General features: G+C 41.5%; 1 protein-coding gene across 1 annotated transcript in view; it reads right to left on the bottom strand.

Annotated features, from left to right (window-relative positions):
- Positions 1-283: 283 nt before the first annotated feature.
- The window catches only part of LOC104408790 (protocadherin Fat 4-like), a 42,143-nt gene continuing 20,569 nt past the window's right edge, over positions 284-21,857 (bottom strand). Inside the window, exons 22-43 of the mRNA XM_010018504.1 lie at positions 21,585-21,854; positions 20,270-20,407; positions 19,492-19,708; positions 18,339-18,497; positions 17,706-17,857; positions 16,444-16,612; positions 15,329-15,537; positions 13,797-13,976; positions 12,991-13,210; positions 11,551-11,687; positions 10,733-10,876; positions 8,428-8,672; positions 7,846-7,955; positions 7,036-7,170; positions 6,664-6,800; positions 5,877-6,074; positions 4,951-5,045; positions 3,520-3,672; positions 2,597-2,794; positions 1,876-2,001; positions 1,228-1,468; positions 284-466 (exon numbers count right to left, since the gene is read on the bottom strand). Coding sequence (XP_010016806.1) covers positions 284-466; positions 1,228-1,468; positions 1,876-2,001; positions 2,597-2,794; positions 3,520-3,672; positions 4,951-5,045; positions 5,877-6,074; positions 6,664-6,800; positions 7,036-7,170; positions 7,846-7,955; positions 8,428-8,672; positions 10,733-10,876; positions 11,551-11,687; positions 12,991-13,210; positions 13,797-13,976; positions 15,329-15,537; positions 16,444-16,612; positions 17,706-17,857; positions 18,339-18,497; positions 19,492-19,708; positions 20,270-20,407; positions 21,585-21,854 — 3,816 coding nt within the window. The remainder of the gene's footprint in view (positions 467-1,227; positions 1,469-1,875; positions 2,002-2,596; positions 2,795-3,519; positions 3,673-4,950; positions 5,046-5,876; positions 6,075-6,663; positions 6,801-7,035; positions 7,171-7,845; positions 7,956-8,427; positions 8,673-10,732; positions 10,877-11,550; positions 11,688-12,990; positions 13,211-13,796; positions 13,977-15,328; positions 15,538-16,443; positions 16,613-17,705; positions 17,858-18,338; positions 18,498-19,491; positions 19,709-20,269; positions 20,408-21,584; positions 21,855-21,857) is intronic.

Genomic DNA, 21,857 nt, shown 5'->3' on the forward strand with positions numbered 1-21,857 from the left:
ACCCCCATCCGAGGTGCACCCCACTGAACACCACGGCAGCACACGGGGAAGGGGTTTATTGTCCCACCCTTTTACACGCCATAAGAAATAAAATGCGTTGTAAGGTACCACCTTGTGTTACAACCACCCTGCAGCGCGGCTCAGGTTATTGCTTGTCCATCTCTCGCAACACAAGAGGAGTAGAAGGAATTAAACCCCGGATATCATCTGCGTATCCCTGTTGCTCATTCATTCTGTGCTGTCCCAACGAGCGTCACTGTGTTCTTCCCACAGGCTTTCTTCTTCAAGCATTGGCATTTGTGCAGAATCCATCGTCAGTGTCAGACTCATCGTCTTCAGACTCCGCGTCCAAAATAATGGCCACTTCTGAAAACTTCACTCCTTTCAGCTCTTTTTCAGGGGGTGTTGGGGGGTGCGGGGCCAAGGAAAGAGCTGGCTCCTGGTTCCTGTCTGTCAGAAAGCAATCCTGCAAGAGAACATAGCACAGGGGAGGCACAAAGCTGCAAGTGGTGCACTGTGATAAATTAAAAGCAGTAGAATTGTAGCTTACATAGAAATGTTTTATATTTTATACTAAGTATTTTATGGAGAAGAGAAGCTGCTGGAGACCTCAGAGCAGCTGCCAGTGTCTGAAGGGGGCTACAAGGATGCTGGGGAGGGACCTTCATCAGGGACTGTAGTGATAGGACAAGGGGTGATGGGTTCAAACTGAAACAGTGAAGATTTAGGTTGGATATAAGGCAGAAGCTCTTCCCTGTGAGGGTGCTGAGGCACTGGCACAGGGTGCCCAGAGAAGCTGTGGCTGCCCCATCCCTGGCAGTGTTCAAGGCCAGGTTGGACACAGGGGCTTGGAGCAACCTGCTCTAGTGGAAGGTGTCCCTGCCCGTGGCAGGGGTTTGGAACTGGAGGAGCTTTGGGGTCCTTTTCTACACAACCCATTCTATGGTTCTATATTCTGCCTCTGAAGCTTGCAATGAAAGCACTAGTTTTAAGGCTGCAAGTTTTAGGAGCAGCCCATGAGAACCCTTTACTCTACACATTCTGTAAAAGAAGAGACTCATCATTTCTGGGTAACAAAGTCCTTCTCCTTTCAAGCAGGACAAACAAGCCCCTCCACAACAATTGTTCATCACTTGAGATTTCATTATTATTCTTTCTAGTTCCATCACAGGGTTACTTCTTTTGATAACTCTGTCAGTGATTTGATGGATAATGATAAAATCTCACCCCGCTCTCTGCAACTGGAAAGCTGGTTACCCGCTTAGCTGCGAAATCTGCAGTGTGCTGGGCATCTGCATTTCTGGGCTCAGCAGATTTTTCAGCTGCTCCGTTATCTTCACGTTCGCTGTTGAAATCTAACAGAAGTGTCTCGAGATAACTGCATTTGTCATTGGCCTGAGTCAGACCTTTGTCAGAGTCTCCTCCTTCGGTGTTTCCCATGTTGCTAAACGTGATCGTTTCCTTTTTCCTGAAGGAGTGAAGAGAATTCCCAACACCTTGAGCTGGCAAATAGTTAAGTGACAAAAATCTCCGCCTCTGAGAGTACCATGTACACTGACCTCAGAATGAATGGGATTTAAGCATCAGGGGAGCATTAAGTGGCTCCTTGTGTCCTGAAGGGTTGGTTTTTTATGCATAAGACTTAACAATTTGCTAAAGAGTAAATAGGAGTTTGGCCTTGTAATTTTTGATATAAAAGGCATTAGCACCCTTCAAGCACTGAGTTTTTACTTGTAGTTGTAAGGGTTATTAAAAACTGACTTGTACACCGCTGGAAGATACCAGGAAAATCCAGTGTCACCAGAATAAACTAGAGCCAAACCTTTTGCTATCCTATTTTTTATCAATTACTTGGGATATCACCGCTCTACTTACACATTATTCACGTGCTCGAGCTTCTCTAAGCTTTTCACACTCCCATTTTTGTCACTTGCCCACGGATTATCAATAGACTCTGCAACTTCTGCTTGCTTCTTAACCAAATACTGCTGCTGCTGCTTTCTGGAAGTGGTAAGTACATTAGATAGAATGGTTAGTTCTTTTTGGAGGTTGGCTTTGCAGTTGTTTTAAAAACAGAATGCAAAGTGTGTCATGAGTTTCATACGCATAATTTCCAGTATTATTCTGGGGATTAGTTTGGAGTATTTCCTGTTTTCCCATAATGGTAGCAAGGTAAATACCCACTGCCTCTGAGAAATGGGGATTTGTTTTCCTCTACTATGTGGTCCTGCTGCCACTGAAGTTCACAGCAAAACCTCCTCTGATTTCATCATTTGTGGGGTTAGAGGAGACTTATATGGGTACATTACAGCTGCTTGTGTGCCCCTTCACAGTTAAAGTGTCTGCTGTCACATTTCTGGTTTTAAATCTATTTGTTTCTGCTGTTGCTGTGTGCCAAACACAAGGAGAAACCAATGTTCAGTTACACGGTGTCTCTAATATCTACAGTACAGCACCAGGCGTTTTGATTTATAGCAAATCTTAGGCAATACTCCAGGCAAATACCAGCAATTTATCAGCTAAGTATTTTTCCGCTTGACATTTAAAGTGAACTTATCAGTTGTAAATCTAAATTACGTTGTTAAGGTATTTGTACCTTTTCCTTCGTATGGTAAAAACTACGTATACCAGGAAGCCTGTGAGGCTGCAGGCTAGCAGAACACTGAGCACTATCGTTGCAACGCGTTCAGGACTTGCTGAGTCAGCAGCAGCTTCTTCTATGCTGGTGGTAACACGCCTTGAAAATATTTTCTCCAGCTCTACCTCAATGTCACTCTTCTGCTCCTGAAGTTTTCTGAAGATAGAAGAGTAAGATGCTGATTACTTGTCAGACCTTCACTCTGGTGTGAAGAGTGGTGAAGAAAACAGAAATACCACTTCTTGGTCCACCAAGTTCTTTTCCAACGATTCAAGACATGTCTTTAATTCAGGAAAAACTCTGTTTTCTAGCAACCAGCCCTGCTGTTCATGAACTAAAATGCTGCGAAGCTTGGACAAATGGAACTTGAGAGGTCAGTATCCTCTAAAGCTACATCAAGGCAGCCGCATGTACTCTGATAGATACCAACAGCACTTTCCTCAGAGAAAAAGCAGCCTCGTAGCAGCCTTCCAGTGCCTAAAGGGGCTACAAGAAATCTGGAGAGGGACTTTTTACAAGGGCAGTGTTCAAGGCCAGGCTGGACACAGGGGCTTGGAGCAACCTGCTCTAGTGGAAAGTGTCCCTGCCCATGGCAGGGGGTTGGAACTGGGTGAGCTTTAAGGTCCCATCCAACCCAAACCAGTCTGTGACTCTATGAATTAAACAACATCATCATGTTTTTGACAAACTCTGAAAATTACAATTCAATAAATAATGAAACTTTCTGTATTCTAAAGAATCCCCTTTAAGCCTTGAGATAAACCTCAGATAAACCGTTACTTGATGTAAACCTGCCCAGTCCAAGACATTAATGATCTTCAGGGAAACAAAACTGAACTGCATAGCCCTGACACCCCGAACACAGACTGTGCCATACTGACCTTTTCACATCTTCTGCAGGTACCTCCTGGTTTGTGTCAAAGGCAGTAATTTTTACATAGGTTACATCAGTGCTGCTTCTTGCTTTACTTTCAGACTCACTGGAATAAACATCAATGATGTATACATTCCACGCAAGTTGATCTTCCAAGACCCTGCCGTCATATGAAGAAAACATTTTAAATTAACTGGGCAGTGACAAATTCTTTTACTCTGGAAATTAAATGATGCAAACGTGGCATATATTTAGTATTTTAATCTAAGCGTGTAAAAATGCAGGATTATCATCAGCAAAAGAGTTAAGCTGTTTGCCCAATATCATTGAGTGAGTAGCAGAGGGAAAATAAGATCCAGTCCTCGTCTCTGGTAAGCAAAGATACTTTTCATTAGTAGATGCTACATAACTTTTGTACATAGCCTGAAAATTCTTAGATAGGTGCCATTAGCATAACTGAATAATTAATTAGAGAAAGAGAGGGTTAAGAAACCCTTATACCTAGATTTCAGAACCAGTATTGTATAGTATATCATGTATTTAGTCATGCTTTTCAAAGTATCATACAGCTCATTTCATGCTTGACGTTATAAGTACAGGCAGTGATACTTACAGAGTATTATGAACAGTAAAGGTGGGAAGGAGGCAAATACAGTCCCATAATAATGCCCCATCCCTGGAGACACCCAAGGCCAGGCTGGATGTGATTCTGGGCAACCTGATCTAGATGAAGATGTCCCTGCTTATTGCAGGGGGTTGGACCAGGTGAGCTTTGAAGTTCCCTTCCAACTCAATCTATTCTATGAAGGTCCTTTCCAACCCTAACCATTCTATGATTCTCATGTTTTCTCCTTCTTCACAGGGAGATTTTCATGCTGGATAAATATATGTTTATGTATAATCAAACAAAAGACCTCGTGTCTTCATTAACACACACCCAAAAGGCCAAAATACGTTTTTAATTCTGGCCATGCACATACCACTAGCTAATCCCTTGGCACAGTATGTCCGAGATCTCCTTGAGGAGCTCTGCTGCTGTGCCACAAGGGGGTTTTTGATCTGTAGTGAAGGTGGGTTTGGTTTGTGGCTTCTGTCTGTTTCCACATTTACATCTTGACCTACTGTCAATGCAAAACTTTATCCCAGGCTGTTAAAAATCACAGAAACATTGAGGTGGGAAGAAACCTCTTGAAATTCTCTAGTCCAATGGCCACTCTGGCACTCATCAGCTTAAGCCAAAGCCTTACCAGGTAAAAACTGGTGGATTCCTGTGAATGCCCTCAAATTATCCTGAACTACAACAAGTTGAAGGCCTCGTTTTTCATGGGCACTGGCTGTGTCACCTCCCCTGGAGGCTGTCAGGCCCGTGTATCTCAAAGGGACTCTAAATTTGTCATTAGACATTATATCAGAGTAAGCTTCACAGTTTCAGAAATACCTTTTTACTTCAATGATGTTTCTTTCAACAATATTGATCATTTCATTAAGTACCACCACCAAAATGTTGTTACCGGAACTGGAATCCACGGTTACCTAAGAAAGAAAGAAATCACATGTAAGGTTCTCTAAAGCATTTGTGCTTTGCTTAGATACTGATTTTCAAAGAAAACCTCGACAAATAAACCCCTGAAGTCTCTGATGTAAACCAATTGTCCTCTAAAAGCCAGTCCTCATGGCAAGATACTTTTATGTCAGTGGAAATTGGTGACCACATCGAATCATAGAGTAGTTAGGGTTGGAAAGGACCTTAAGATCATCTAGTCCCAACCCCCCTGCCATGAGCAGGGACACCACACACTAAACTATGTCGCCCAAGGCTCTGTCCAACCTGGCCTTGAACACTGCCAGGGTTGGAGCATTCACAACTTCCTTGGGAAACCTATTCCCGCGCCTCACCACCCTCACTGTGAAGAACTTCTTCCTTATATCTAACCTAAAGTTCCCCTGTTTAAGTTTGAACCCATCACCCCTTGTCCTATCGCTACAGTCCCTGATGAAGAGTCCCTCCCCAGCATCCTTGTAGCCCCCTTCAGACACTGGAAGCTGCTCTGAGGTCTCCAGGCAGCTTCTCTTCTCCAGGCTGAACAGCCCCCACTTTCTCAGCCTGTCTTCATACGGGAGATGCTCCAGTCCTCTTATCATCCTCGTGGCCTCCTCTGGACTTGCTCCAGCAGCTCCATGTCCTTTTAATGTTGAGGACACCAGAACTGGACACAATACTAATTCTGGCCTGGAAGTACATAGCGAGTACTGGTGTACCACAGAGTCTCACCGCGTGGTGTTAAATGTCATTACCAAACCCTTCTTGTATACAGAGTTTGGACATGGAAGCAAATCAGGCTTATAAGTAATAATCGTCCTTACGTTGACTGTTGTCTGGCCTGTGAGTCTGCTCGTGCCTTGGTCTGTAGCTTGGACTTCCAGATAGAATGTTCCAGCCTTTCCTGCTACGGACACGGTGAAAATCTGCCCTGTGTTTTGGTCGATGTCGAATTCGCTGGTTTGACTGCTCACCAAGCTGTACAGCACGAGCCCGTTGTCTCCCGCGTCCGGATCTGTGGCCTGGGTTTAAAAAAGGTCATTTGTGGCTTTCGGGCTGCACATTGCTCTTGAATCCTTAAACTGCAGTTTCTGGGGTATTCTAGAATGGTGCTGTCACGTTTTTCTCTTTGCATTAAACACAAAGTGGGGCACAAACTATCAGAGTCAGAGCAAGGGTATAGAAGAGGAAATACATTTACCATAAAGTCTGGAGGATTCTACAGCTGCAAGCATAAAAGGAGCAGGCTAGAACTGGGTGATAACACCAGACTTTGTAATTCATTTCCCTTTTGGGTCTGATCGATAACAAAGTGGTTAACAGTGCCAAAGAGAGAACAATAGGCTGTGCAGTATGTAATGCACAGAGGCAGCATGGGCCAGAACAGATGATTTAGCTCTTCTGACAGACCCACTGGTAGGACAAGTATGGACCAGTTCCCTGAACACCCCATCCTTCCCCAGCATTATGTTAAACCCAGATGATGGGCTGAATCTGTCTCAAGCTTTCAAGAGCAGATTGAAGAGCTCCTTTAACCTGGTTTAACTATAGAAGAAATCCAGACCTTACAAAAGGTCCTCTCCTCATGAAGAGCAGAGGAGGATGCTCTACCTGCACTGTAATAACGGGGTACTTGTACGGCACAGAGTTGGGTATCCGAGCGGAGTAGGCATCACTCAAAAATACTGGCTCTTCATTTACATCCTGCACTGACACTCTCAGCATTGCCACGTTTTCAGCAAACAGGCCTGTGAAAGAAACACAAGTTAACTGCAACACCAGACAGCAGCAAAGCACAGCTTTCAAAGTTATCTGCAGTGAGGAAGAGGGACAAGAAAGGGAATGGAAGCAGGGATGTGCCCAGAGGAGCTGTAACTCAGTCCTCCTGAGGCCTCAGCGAGAGCCTATATTGGGTTGCAAATACAGAAGACGTGTTCATTGCCCCTGATTTAAGTTAGAATGTCTTTCAAAGCATAAACTTACTTGCATGCTGGACTTCTATGGCAGGTGAGAGGTTTTCATTTGCTTCAACTAGAATCACATACTCAGATACTTCCTCATAGTTCAAATTAACTGCTGTTCTTAGCTGACCACTTTCTGGATCCAATCTAAAATGACCTGAAAAGAAAAACATGCACCTTAATTGTTATAGCCATCATTTCACTTGTATCCCTGCCACCTCTTAGTTGCCCTTAGGATGTTTCCATGGGTCCTCTGCTCTTAAGAATGAAATGCAACACTTCCCATGGCTGAGCAGAAGAGGCATCACAGCAAACAGGCCTTGAACATGTCAAGGAGCAATATAGTCAGGAAACAGAATTGCAGCTTCTCGTTGCACAACTCCTTTTTCACAGATTTCCAAATCTTCTCTCAGTTTCTATATATATGTTTCTCCTTTTCTGTGCACCACATGGAGTTGCAGCACAGCTGCAAGAGCTGAAGGAGGCAGATGCCCTAACATAGGTGCCAGTGTGAGGAAATGATAGACTAAAAGTGATTGGCAGGGAGGAAGCTGCTTGCTAACAACAACTTCTATTTTGGCTCCCTCAGTCTGCAAATTATCCTAACTTAAGACTACAGGAACCCATCTTCTAGCAAGTTACTACCCCTTTTTTAGCCAAAGAAGATTAACAAAGTCCATGCTGAAAAGGTCAGGTATTTTCTTCTTTTTAAAGTAAGACACAAATTTCTATCCTTGCTCTCCATCTCCTCATTTCCATACAGCAACATCTGCCACACACAAGAGAGGCTATTCTGTTATCTATTTTAACTCACAGGGGGAAGAGCACTCACCTTTTTCGTTGCCAGACACAATTGTATAAGCAATAGGTTTTCCTGAAGTTTCAATCACGGTAAAATCATAAATTAAATAATCCACTCCTGTGTTTTCCAAAACGGAAATGCTGATACGGGAAATAAATGACAAACCAGAATGTTAAATTCCCAGCAGTTGTTGCACTGGCAGGCTTTGAAATGTAACTTTTCAAGAGTGAGTTCTCTGTGGGAAATCCTGCTCCTTCCCCTCTAGCTGTTTGCCAGAGTTCCCTGCCTTTCAGAGTGCAGTGAAGCCCTACTTTTCTAGCCAGACACTGTTTATCCCTGAGTAAAGGCTAAGGAAGAATGCTTTATTAGTGTGCAAGAGGAAAGGGACAAAGAGCCTGGCTTGTACAAGCTGCACCATAAAGGAAAGGCGATGCCTCAAATCACATTCACAGAACCAGTGGCATAGCAGAATTCCTTGGATGTGTTGTTTAAAGAAACCCTGGTGTCCTTTCTTCTGCATGGAAGAACGCAAAAATGAGCTTCAACTTTACTCTGTTTTCCACTACCTGGAGAATACAGACTAGGTGTATAAACTCCATATGAAAGCCTCACCTGATTTCGCTCCTGTTAAACTGAGGAACAAATGGGCTGTTGTCAAACACGTCGAGAGTAACCACAGCAGTGGCATTTAAAGAGGGAGAGCCTTTGTCCCTTGCCATCACTGTTAAATTCATCTCTCCAGACCTAGGCAGGCTTCCAGCTGTAATTATTTTCCCCTCTCTCATATCTTCTATCAGGAAGAACGGGATGAAGTTTAGATCAGGGAGGATGTAGTACTCAACAAGGCCATTTAACCCCTGCCATGAAAAGAACACAGCTTCATGAAACTCTTGCTTGCAGGACCACATTATTTCAGTGCCCCAAGTTCCATAGACTGGAATCTCAGTATTTCCATGCTTAAAGGATGGAATGTCAGAGGCATTTTAAATAACTAGAGAGAACCGGGCTCAGAGCTACTTTTGGCTTATGCTGTAACACAAGAGCAGCAGCAAGGGAAAGGGCCAGTGGGCAGAACTCTTCTAACCCCCCCTCAAATTCATTTTGATGTTCTGAGATCCAAAAAATACCCATGGCAATGCTAAAGAAACCTACACGCACTGGGAGCACGTTTTGGAGGGTAGGACAAACACTGAAACAAGACTTGACAGTGTCTGAAAGACTCTAGTGAATCTGTTTGGGGAATGGAAAGCTGGGGTTAGCTGTGCTAGGTGGGTGCTGATAAAACCACGAAGCAGAAGAAAATTCAGAAGCAGTTGTCAGTTACACAGTAAAAATGTGGAATAAAAAGATCTCTAAAGGAAGTAAGTTAAGGACACGTGTAGAGGGGGGCTGTCAGAGTAGTGAGAGTCACCTAAGGGTGTCAATGAGAATAAGGCAAAGTCCCTTGGATCCTTTTCACACCTTGAGGAGAAGTGCAGCCTCTCCACTGCTGTGAGGGGAAGCCCTGTTCCTGCATCCCACGGGAGAGTTGGACACATTTCACTCTGTGCACATCACTTCACTTTCCTGAGACAAGCCATTTTGACAGACCCTTAGGGTTTGCTCTATGTAAGAAGAGCAGTGTACTCTGTTCTTTCATGGCTCTGCAGCAGCAGGAGCAAACCCTGCCATGAGTGCCTGTTGCTACAAGGGAATCTGCACATTTAGAATTATTTCAGGAAGAGGGAGGAAGAGAGACACTGTCTAATAATTTCACTGCTGGACTCTGCCCCGGAATCCTCAAAGTGCAGCAGAGGACCAGACATGCCATCTGAAGGGTGAGTTTCATTAGGGTCTCAGTGCAGATCTCACAGGCTCCAGCAACTTCCACAAGCAATTTTACTTCTTATACAACATCGTAGAATCCCAGACTGGTTTGGGTTGGAAGGGACCTTAAATCTCATCCAGCTCCAACCCCTGCCACGGGCAGGGACACCTTCCACTAGAGCAGGTTGCTCCAAGCCCCTGTGTCCAACCTGGCCTTGAACACTGCCAGGGATGGGGCAGCCACAGCTTCTCTGGGCACCCTGTGCCAGCGCCTCAGCACCCTCACAGGGAAGAGCTTCTGCCCAAGAGCTCATCTCAATCTCCCCTCTGGCAGGTTAAAGCCATTCCCCTTGTCCTGTCCCTACAGGCCCTTGTAAAAAGTCCCTCTCTGGATTTCTCAAATCATAGAGGATGATAAAAAGGGGCCATTAGATTATTTGCAGCAATGTACCACAGCTGCAGCTATTTTAACCAAAATTATACATGAAGAAGTAGGAAGGCACCTGCTACACCTATTTTGTTGTCACTTCTAGATGTTTCATCTCTTAAATGACATAGTTAGTGCTGATGTTGTCATGGTGATCTGGTTGACTACTGGATGTCTCTGCCAGTGCCTGGGTACTATTTGATGGGTGCAGTACAGACCTAGCAAACCAGATTACTTTAAACAATGGGAACAGAGAAAATGAGCTGGGGGGCCTACTTCAGAGGTGTCTGGTAAGCAGACTTCTCCATGTTCAAGCCAGCTATATGATGTTTATAGCTCTGTACAGCTATAGAATCTGTTTTACACGTTCTTCTACTTCAGAAGTTCAGATAACTTCACAGACACTAAATTGCTTCAGTCCCTGTATACTTCTGACAGACTGGTACAACTCCATATAGTAAGGGGAAAACTTAAGGCAAATATAGCTGAAGAAACATTCCCAAAGACAGTGGGTACATCAGTGTCAAGGCAGAAACATCAACAGTCCTAATTTCCAATTCCCAGTGCTATCAGTCAAACAGAATTCACTGTCTGCTACATTTGGTATTTCATGCCTAGAGAATGGAGAATAACACATTTGGGCTGCAGCTTCAAGCAGTGTTAAAGTCAAACAGGAGTAGTTACCTGATCTTTGTCAGCAGCGCTCACAGTTATGACATGAGTACCTACAGGATTAATCATGTTTATAGAAGCAGAATAGGAACTCTGAGCAAATACTGGAGCATTATCATTCACATCCATCACCAGAACAGTGACATGAGTAGTTGCCTAGAAAACAAAATGGTTTCATGCATTTTAGAATGTCTCAGTGATATTTTTTGGTTATTTTCACATGCACCAAAGTATAAATCAGACTTTGAAAACGCTGTAGTGAAATATTGTGGTAGGTTTCATTTGGTGAACTCAGCCTCAGAGACCACTACAGGATTTTAATTCCAGGGAGGGAGGAACTCAGTGTGGCAGTAGGATTCTGCTTCTTGAAAGGTGTCTAAATGAATAAGAACAGGATGCCAACATGGCCAACTGCTGCTGCTAGATGCAGATAAGGGAACCACACATGTTCTGTTAAATAAGTGTGCAGTATCTTTCCAAATAAATACAGCACAACTAGAACAATTTGCTGAAAATTACTTTTTTTCCCATGAAAAATTATCACAGCCCTTACAGTACTAACAGCAGCAGGCAAGAAATCCAGTTCCCCAGCACAGGTTTGCCTGCAGACAGTTCAGGGTCAAATCCTACCACGATTTTCAAGTATTTCAACTAATTATGGTGTATAATACTACTCATCATGGACAAAGGTCACAGAAGTCTGACCCCAAACATAATTAGGCGACTAATTTATTCTGCACAATAAACATCTTTGATAGCTCTCTCTACCACTAGTGCCAAACCCACTCTGAATAGAAGAGTCACTGTTCATTACAATAATGGTCTTTTACCTGAAGGAAAGGGGCAGATTTATTGTTGACTGCATTCACTGTAAGGTTGTATTTATTCAGGGTTTCATAGTCTGGAGAGTTCTTTATCTTAATGTTGCCATTTATTTCATCTATTTCAAATGTATTTTCTGCACCACCTAAGACACATTTAAGGAAGCGTTACCAATGAACACATCTTAGAAGCCCATGAATATATCTTAGAAACACATAATTAACTACATTCCTAAATCATACATTTACCTGTGTCTTGAGATCATTAAACCCACTTTTTAAATATATAGATAATGTAGAAGAAAACCAGATAACACTTTGAGTGGATGAATGTTTGAAATGTGAGCCCACAGATTGGGTTAACAAGACAGTGCTCCTGCCAAGATCTCTAAGAGATGTCACTGAGTTTATTCTAACAAAGATGGACTGAGTGGCACACAGATCTCCATGAGAAATCAGTTTGACTGTCAAACGACCTGGCAGTGACTTCTGCTGGTTTTGGCCACCCTTGTCCAAAACTGCCCCGAAGTCTGTATGCATATTGGAAAGAAAAGACACTAAAACCATATGAACTGTACACATGCTGCTCTTGATGGTCCATACAACAAACCCAACTATTTCAACTCTTGCAGGCTTTGGTCCAGAGGAGTCTAGATCTCCACTTCTGTCAGATTTAGGGGCAGTGACCAAAGGGATGCTCCTCTCAACTGTAATGCCACCAGCTACCACAGTTAAACGTGACAGGAAGCACAACTTGGAGCTGTCGGTCACTGCAGTTCACAAGCTGGCACATTAATGTACAATGAAATTGTAGGCCCTTTATATTAATAGCCTGGGCAGAGATCTGAGGCAGCAGTTTAGGTGATCTGCTCTCTGTTGTGGCACTTGTGCTGCAGAGGTAAAGGTGTCGAGCACAAGGGTGAGAAAGGCAGCTCTCCAGCAGCCCTCGATAGTGACTCAGGTCCCTGACACACTTGTGATACCATTTATATCTGCTCCTAGTAGCTGTGAAGTGCTCACAGCCCACAGCCTGAGGAGAGGCTTAATTTAGCAGCATTTAATACCTGGTACTAACACAAGGTTCTACAAGGCACAGATTAGGCCCTAGACCCTTATTCAAGCAAGCCATGAGAATCTTTCTTATCCAAATTACTCCTGCTGATTGCAGCTATGGCAGCCAAACCACTAAAAAGTTTTTAAAAAGCTGATTTTTAACAGAATTAAGAGTATCATTAAAAGCACAACAATTTGTAGCTTCTGCAAAAGAAGTTCCTATTGAGTCAGTTTGAAAGCTGTGTGAGCATAGATTAGTAAAATACCAAACCAGGTTAGAAAGAATCTTATGTAGAAAGGGGTGAGGAGAAAACACAAACAATGCTATTTATGCTTGTAACAGTATAGACAACAAAGTGAGAGTTGTGCCAGTGCAGTGGGAGAATTCCTTGTTACCTGTAAGGTTATATACAATAAAGGCATTGTCTCCTGTGTCTCTGTCCGTTGCTGTGATTTTTCCAACTATGAATCCCACAGGCACATTCTCATCTACACTGAATTCAGTCACTGGATCAAACACAGGTGGCCAGTCATTGACATCAATGATCTTTATGACAACTGTGCAGTAACCTCTCTTCTTCTCAGGGATTCCATCGTCTTCGGCATATATCACAAGCTGTAAGTTGTACAATTGTGAGAAATCACACAAATAGGTACTTGCATGAGGATTAAAAAGTCTTGATGGATTTTAAACTTTGGAGTATTCTTAGAAATATAAAACCAAATCTGAATTCACCCCAGAATTGTTATTGAAAGCTTAAGGAGTGTCTTGTTGATAGATGAAGTCTTTCCATATAGGGCAAGCAAATTCACTAATCTTTTTTGCTTGAAACAAAATAACCAGGAGTTGCAGCAACATAAAGAAGGTTAACCAAGAATCATATCTGCAAGATCTCAGTCGAGTACGGATTCAAGCAAGCAGACAGCTCTGAATACATGAGCTGTTACTGCAAAGTTAGTTACTCGTGTGCTGAAGTGTTAGAGAGTTTGTAGGACAGGTGAACAATGAGCCTTGCTTGAACTTCCTTATAGCCTTGAGGCAGCGTCTTGCTTTAATAATGCATCACTTCTCAAGATGCTCATCTTCTAAAACAGTGCATAAAATGTTCAGGCAATATCAAGCTAAACAAAAAACTGGCACCTGTTATCCAAGGGAAAGATAAAGAGTTCTGAACAGTGAAGAGTTAAGACCTAAACCAAACCTGATACTCCGTAGGTTCCTCTTCATAATCAAAAGAGGTGGTGGAAGAAAGAATTCCAGTTGCTTCATCTATCCTGAATTTCAGTCTGTCTCCACTAAGAATGCCGTATGTCAGGAAACCATTTCTTCCTGTATCATTATCCTGAGCTTCCAGCTGGATGATCTGAGTAGCAGGTAAATTCTGTGGATGAAGAAACAAGTTGAGGCCATCAGAGACTGGTTAGCTGCAATTTCTGAAGTGATGTAGAAGGGAGGACAAATAGTGCATCCACTTACAATGGCACAGACATTTTAAAATCAAAAGTATACAACTTGTTGAGCGCAGTAAGAAGAGAATATCTTGTTCTCTCTCATTTCCAGAAAAGAACTATTTGTCCCCACCATGTCTCTGCCTACACAGCAATCTTCAGAAAGAAAATTCAGGGTGGTTCCAAACAGGCCTCGAGCATCTGACTTGTTGAGGAATTATTGATGTTTAACAGCTTCTAATCCTATGAAACTCAATGGATATTCTCATCTTCAACACCATGTTTATTTCTGAACACTGTTTGGCTAATAATTAATAAATAATCCATTTCTTCCTTTTTCAAAATGTTGTTTGCATCAAGATGGACAGTAAATATCAGTGTTTCACTTGCACAGCTATTTGAGACCTGCTCTGAAGTTATTTGATCCAACAGGGCATCCAGCAATTCCTACTCTGTAAATATTTCACATGGAAATCAATTTTTAAGGTTGGGAAATGTGATTCCAACTCCTCTCCATTAAACTAACTGGGAACATTAAAAATAGGTGCAATAATAAAATCTATATTCAGCTCAATGCTAGGAAAGGACTAGATTTAAAATCAGTTGTGGCTGTTAGAGAGAATGTGTGGGAATCAGCTGGGAAACTCAATGTGCTTGTTTTTAAAAAGTAGCTAGCAGATTAAAGTGTGAAAAGTGCTGTTTGAAAATTGAAGAGTGAAACGTTGAGCTAGATGCTTTTGCATAATTAAGCCCTGTGGCTTCTTTTGCAGGCTTATCATAACAGAACAGCCACAGACTGAAATCTGGCTTGCTTTCCGCCACTGATGATTTTGTGTCAGGAAGAATCACAACAGATTGTACAGGAGCAAGAGGAGGAATGTTGCTAAATTAGAGCATTTTTGCCTGCTACTTCTCTGTAGGAAGCTTCCTTCCAAAAGGCTGAGTGAGAGTCTATGAGGTGCCCAGCACATCCACTGGGTTTTGTATGCATATTAATATTGTGTGTACAGATAGGCAAAACCAAGTGGCTGCTTTTCCTTCATGGAGACCCTTACTAGTAAAAGATTCACTTTTCCTTCAATATATCCACTCTTCTAGACCATTCTCTTTGTGTATTGGGATTTTCAGCTTGAACTAAACCTTAAAAGACCATATGGCAGAACAGAATGGCAAGCCTGTCCAGTTCCAGAATGTTTACTTGCACACACACCAAAAGAGTTTTAAAATCGTTATTATTATTCTAAAGATTTATTTTTGTGATTCAGTTTTGATGGCATTTTCTTACCTCTTCCAATGTTGCTTCTAGTAGAGAAGATGGGAAAACCGGAGGGAAATCATTTTCATCAATAACTGTCACATTCACAAGAGCTTCATTAAATATGCTGGCAGTAGATGAATCCGTTGCTCGCACACTGAAAGTGGCTGGAAAATCTTCCAGTTCCAAGTTCTTCCTTGTTCTTACAATACCAGTGGATGAATCAATAATGAAATAACCTGTTTAATAAGCAAACACACAGAGAAATTATTCTGTTTATGATTTTAATAGTAAATCTGAATATATGAACCCTTCAACGCAAATAATATGCATGAATATTGTATATTGCAGTTATTCTTCAAAGAATAAAATAAAATTCAACATGGATTTGTGTATATGTCAGATATATCCAGGTCTGTAATTAACAAAAAGAATTAATTCAGAAAGTCAGATGGGAACTAAAGGGGAGAAGTTCTCTCCACCACTCTCCAGTCTTCACCTTCCTCTGAAACAAAGATTATTTGTCCTTGTTTCAGTCAGAGACTGTTTTATTTCCTTTCAGTCCTGTTCTTACTGAAGATGAAGAATTCTGCAGGTGACTTCAAGGAGACCCCAACTTCATACAAAACGTTCTACAATAAAAGAAATGCTAAGTGGCTATGTTTGGTGATACAATAAAACCAGCTCTATGTTTAGTAAAGAAAGACACATGACAAAGCACTGGTCTACAGCATCCCATGTACACTTACTCTACACATTCACATTTGTTAAGAAAACGTTGCTGAGTTAGTTTTTCAACCAGCAGCCTCTATGCTGAATTGGGTATTCTTTCCCCAGTCACTGTAATGTTATGCCTGGTGAGGTACCACCTGATCTTCCTGTAGCAGATACAAGAAAGCATACAGCTGGTGTGGTCAGCTCTGTATCGTGTATCTGTATCAACCCTAATCTGACAGAAATTCAATCGTGTGCCCACACATGATCCATATCAAATGTGTACATCTGGATGATACACAACCAATATTAATGGCTGTAGAGCTGAGATGGAAGCGAACAGAGACAGAGAAGAAACAATCCAAAAGATAATGCCCTCCAGCACCAGCAGTTTAACACACCCTCCTTGTTGGTTCACACAAAGAGCTTACCCTTTTCATCCCCAGCTACAATACTGTATATCACAGGGACCTTATACAACACATCAGTGTGAACAACAAACGTATCTGGCAGCGTCTTCTCACTCAGAGGGGCAGGCTGGTAGACTTCTTCAGAGAACACCGGGAATGACACGTCGATGGGAGCTATGGTTACTGACACCTGCAGAGAAAAGGATATGACCACAGGGGTTCTATTTTCAGGTTTAGCAGGCTTGCCTAATGAGGTATGCAATAGCACAAGTCCAGAACTTTGTCAAGAAGAAGCTGCTGATTGCTGCATGCTGAGTTTGACACATTAGTGCCAAGTAGGCAGTGAAGGTCAGTGAAAATGCCTCATCAGTTTAGGTTCACCTGTATGCTCTCCTCAATACAGAGAGGGATTCCAGTTTGTCACATACACCACGTTTTAAATGATCTGTCCAGCTAAACAGCTCTGAGAGAGGTACTGATCTCTGTTTGCAACAAATTCTTCCACTGGAGAAGGTATGACCAGAGCAGGAGCTTGTAAGTATTTTCAATTATAACAACTGACTTCAGAGATAAAAAAAGGTGACAGACAGTAAATAAATAATGTCTGCTGCTTCACAAAAATAAAGATAATTTATTTCTAAATGATGCCAGACAGCTGCTGTCCAGTGCTCTGAAGAATGACAGTTCATAAGTTTACATTTTAAGGTTCTGTTGAATATAGTTTTCTACATGTCTCTATCCACATACTTTCCTAGTCCTTTGGGATTTTTTAATCCTGCTAAACTGTGATATTTAGTGGCAAAAGATCACCAGCAGGTTTATAAGCACTGTATAAAAAAGATTTCTTTTATCATATTTACACTTGAGTCTTCAATTTTGAATTTATTTCTTTTATTATAGGCAAATAAACAGGAACACCTTATTTGCTGTCTCCTGTTTATTCTACCACATACTTCCATTACATCCCCTCTGACTGTCACACTCTTTGACCTTGCACAGAAGTCTTCGCTCCTCTCATCTTCCTCCATCAGAGTCTAGAACTCCTGACTTTCTTTGCTGAAATGGAATGACCAAAATAATGATGGGTGGTGGGCCAGCAATTGCAATAGTAGAATAAATTTATAATCATCTTGTATCCTGTTCCTGAACCAGAAGTGGGACTGACATTCTGATTCCCATTTTGCATAGTTTTGCCTCACTAATACTCATTTCCTGGTATAGTTACACTCAGTTTAGACTAAAACAATCTGGGGAATAAACTGCACAAGTAAACATTTCAGTACCTTTACAGAAGTTGAAAGAGGTGGCAGACCCGAATCCGTAGCGGTGACTATCAAGGAGTAATACACTGGGACACTCAGTTTGGATAAGTCTCTTGTTAACCTGAGTTCTCCTGTAGTACTGGAAAGACTGAAGAGGCCTTCTGAGTTTCCACCTGAAAACAGAAAAACAAGTGATGGAGATGTTCAATGGAGCCCGCAGAGATAAGATACTGAATTATATGACTGGGATTCGAGAGAGATGGGTTGAAATCCTAATCTGTACATGTGATTTGGAGCAAGATGCCTGGCCTATCTTGATTCTGTGACTGCACCACAGAATCATTTGTGCTCAAGAATCCTTGTGAGGCCTCTAGTCCAACCTCTTGCCTTGAAGCAGGGTCATGAAGGAATTCAGAACAGGTTGCTCCAGGCTTTGATCCATCAAGTGCTGAAAACATCCAAGTATGGCCTTTCTGGCTACCTGTTCCAGTACTTAGCTATCCTCATGGAGGACTCGTTTTCCCCTTCTATCCAGTCAGAGCCTGCCATTTCAATTTACTGCCATTATTTCTCATTCTTGTGTCATGCAGCTTAGTTTAGCAGCATGCAAATATCCTACTAATAAACACCTATAAGATTTTTTTTCTAACATACCTGAAATATTGTAGAAAATGCCTTCATCATAATCCTTGTTTTCATCTCTTGCATTGATGTCTACTACCAGTGTGCCAGCTGTAGAATTGTCTAGAAGGATCTGGTGGTATGAGGGCTTGTCAAATATGGGTCCTTCTTCATTAACATCTTCCACGGTAACTAATAAAAGAAGGTCCATGTCTGAGTGTAAACAGGAGTTGCACCTAAACAGTTACAAGCTATTTCTTCAGCTAATATAAACCAGCACAGCTCCTCTGGGTTCAGTTAGAGCTCTTTCAGTTTAAACCAGATGGAAACCTTGTTTTCTGTACTTCAAAACACTTGCCCCTGTGGATTAAACTATTACTGTTCAAGCAATAGTTTCCCCACAATAGGGAAACTTTCAGCTAGCATGTTGTCACTACTATCTGTCATGAATGATATCTTATTTTTAAGTTGGGCTCCCTTCTGTGTCCATATTCATCTGGTATCTCTAGTCTTTGGCTTAGATTGCAAACTGTGTGAGACAGGATTGCTCAGTGTTACATTTGTACATGACCTGGCACAATAAAGGTCCACAATTAGTGATGCTGGCTGTACAGTAACATAAATAGCACAGAATGAGAAGTAATAAATAAACCAATACTTCCAGTCATATTGATCAAAAGTAGGGCTGGCCAAAAACTAGGGTACCAACTTCACAGAAACCTTTTATGTTGTGATGGAAAGATATAGACAGACAGACAGATAGATTGATTTAAGGAAAAAAACCCACCAATAATCAAGTACTGTTATTTTAACAACACTAAAAATCACGGTCAACATTTCTTTACCAGGCTTTCTGTAAACAAGCAGAAAAATACTGAATTTTGGTTTTGGACACCTTTTCAATCAAAATGCTAATAGGTACTGCAAAAATGCCATAGAAAACTTCATGATACATTGAAGAAAGTAATGTCAGTTTGTCAAAAATGAAGATTTTTCACACAAGCCAAGCATTTTCTGAGGAAAATTTCTTCTGGCTCTAGTGAAAAGGTCACATCATCATTTCTGATGATTTACTTGAGCAGACTGTATTAACTACTGAAGCCTATCCTTATGCCTCATAATTACACATGCTGAAATATTCCCTAGGGGAAACAAAGGTAAGATTTATGTGGTAAACTAGAGCTACCTGTAATGTTTGCTGTGTCCTGGAGATCAGGCTCTCCAGGATTGAAAGCTTTCAGAAGAAATGTATACTCAGAACGACTTTCATAGTCGAGAGGTTGAAGAGTTGTAATGTCTCCAGAAAGTTCTCCAACAAGAAATGAAGAAGTCTCTCCAATTATGGCATAATGAATAATGGCATTGTATCCTATATCTGCATCTGTGGCTGCTACACTCAAAATCTAAATGAGAAAAACAGCAACAAAAACACCAAAACCATCAGGTTCAGAGGAGAACAAACAGAGTGGCAACACACACACTTCATAGATGGAATTACTCATATGGCCATTAATTGTATTGCTAGAACACTGACACAGCATATAGTAGGGCTGGTAACAGATGTTACAGATTCTTAGGTGGCACTTATTGATTGCTGTAAACCATTAGTTCACATCTGCAAGGCAGATATGGAGCCAGAAATGGATACACCGGGTGAAGACAGAAAGCCTTAAGAACAGGGGGATGCTGGATATATGCACAACACCTACAGCATCTTTAAAACATGTTGCTCTGAAAACTAGATCCATACCATCTGGATCACTGCTGGGAACAGGAGGGAAAGGAGGCTTTAGGAAGAGTCTATGGGATAGGCATGCCTCTGTCATATAAAATGAATATGCTGTGTGATTGTACAGGCTCCACAAAGCAAAAGAAATATGTTCACCATTGGATTACTACCACTTCCAAATGTACACACAGAAAACAGCCACAGAACAGTCTGCTTGTTCCCGAGTACCACATACCACATGTGGAGGCTCGTTCTCTTTCACAGTCACAGAGTATGATCTCTGGGGAAACACTGGTGGGTTGTCATTCTCATCTTCTACAGTGATGCTTAGAACTAAGCTTGCGGATTGGGGCGGTTTGCCAGAATCAGTGGCCTGTGTAGAAACAATTTGTCATTAAATGCAGCACTACATTGATACAAGCTTATTTTACCAGTTCAATTTTGGGCCAAAAATTGTGAAACTTTGTCTCACAAGACTATCTGCTGGACCAGTGGTCACCCCATGGCATTGCTGTAGCCCCAGTTAAGCGTTGCATACCTTCCTGCAGCTGATATCCTCACCATTATCACATGCTCTGCATCATTTAATGAACAACTAATCAAAGCTCAAGCCTGGATCCAGATCACATGTGCCATGTGATTAAATGTGGCACTAATCCACATATAAAACCATAGCAAACAGAAACATATCTGTGGTGGGGCATTTAAAAGAATAAGGACATCCCTCACATTTTGAGGGTTTCAAGTGTCTACAAAGCAAGCTGTGAAGAGTAGCTAGTGTGTGGCCCATTCACAGTCAGTTTTACATGGCATGAACATCTACCATAATCTATAGGTACATATACACAACTCTCAATTAGTCTTAAAAAGTGTCCACTTTTGTTAATTGTAAAACTTTCAGAATTCACTGTTCAATTTTTAGCATGTTTCCTTTGCTGTCCTGATCCCATTCCACAAACTCCTTGACCTGTTAAATTACTTGTTAGCAGAAAGATCTCCTTAAAATATATTTGCTCATGATGGCCAGTGCTGGAACGCTTCTTTGTACGCACAATAATTTATCTGATTAATAGTAGTAAAAATCAATTAAATTGGAATAAATAGATACCTACATGAATGTTGGGTGAAACTTTATGCTTCTATATTTTAATTTGGAAATCTATATTTCAAGTATTATAAAAATACCTAGGTACATGTAATTTGAAAAATGACAAAAAATAAGGGAAAGGGACAAACAATATGGATAGTAAAGCAGTGAAAGCAATAGAGCAGTATGGCAACTGCACAGTCAATAATGGACTCAGGAACACTTTGCAGATTTCACAGTAAGCTATTATGAGACTGTGACCTTTAAGAGGTCATTTATTCATTAATACCAACTTGCACAGCAGAAAACAAAGCTCTGGGTGTAAAACATAACAAACAGTTGAAATTCATTAATAGATTCTAATGGAATTCACTAAGATTAAGTGGTTTTCTTGTAATGATTCAGTATTTTCTCCCTTTTATGTTGAGAATTGTGTGAACCTGCATCAAATTTGTCTACTTACAATTATTTTCAACTCATAGCTGTCCACCATCTCTCTGTCTAACGATGTTTTTGTCATCAGTTTACCAGTAGAACTGTCAATATGGAAAGTCCCAGCAAAATCATCTTGCAGAGAGTAGCTTATAAGTGCATTAACTCCTGTATCCAGATCAGTAGCAGAAAATACACCCAAGTCTAGACTAGCTGCGTTCTCAGGAACTGACAGTTCAGTTTGGATCAGTGTTGAGAAAACTGGAGGATTGTCGTTGACATCATTAACTCTCACAGTTACCTG

Source organism: Nestor notabilis, unplaced genomic scaffold (assembly GCF_000696875.1).
Source record: "Nestor notabilis isolate BGI_N333 unplaced genomic scaffold, ASM69687v1 scaffold3127, whole genome shotgun sequence".
Lineage (NCBI taxonomy): Eukaryota > Metazoa > Chordata > Aves > Psittaciformes > Psittacidae > Nestor > Nestor notabilis.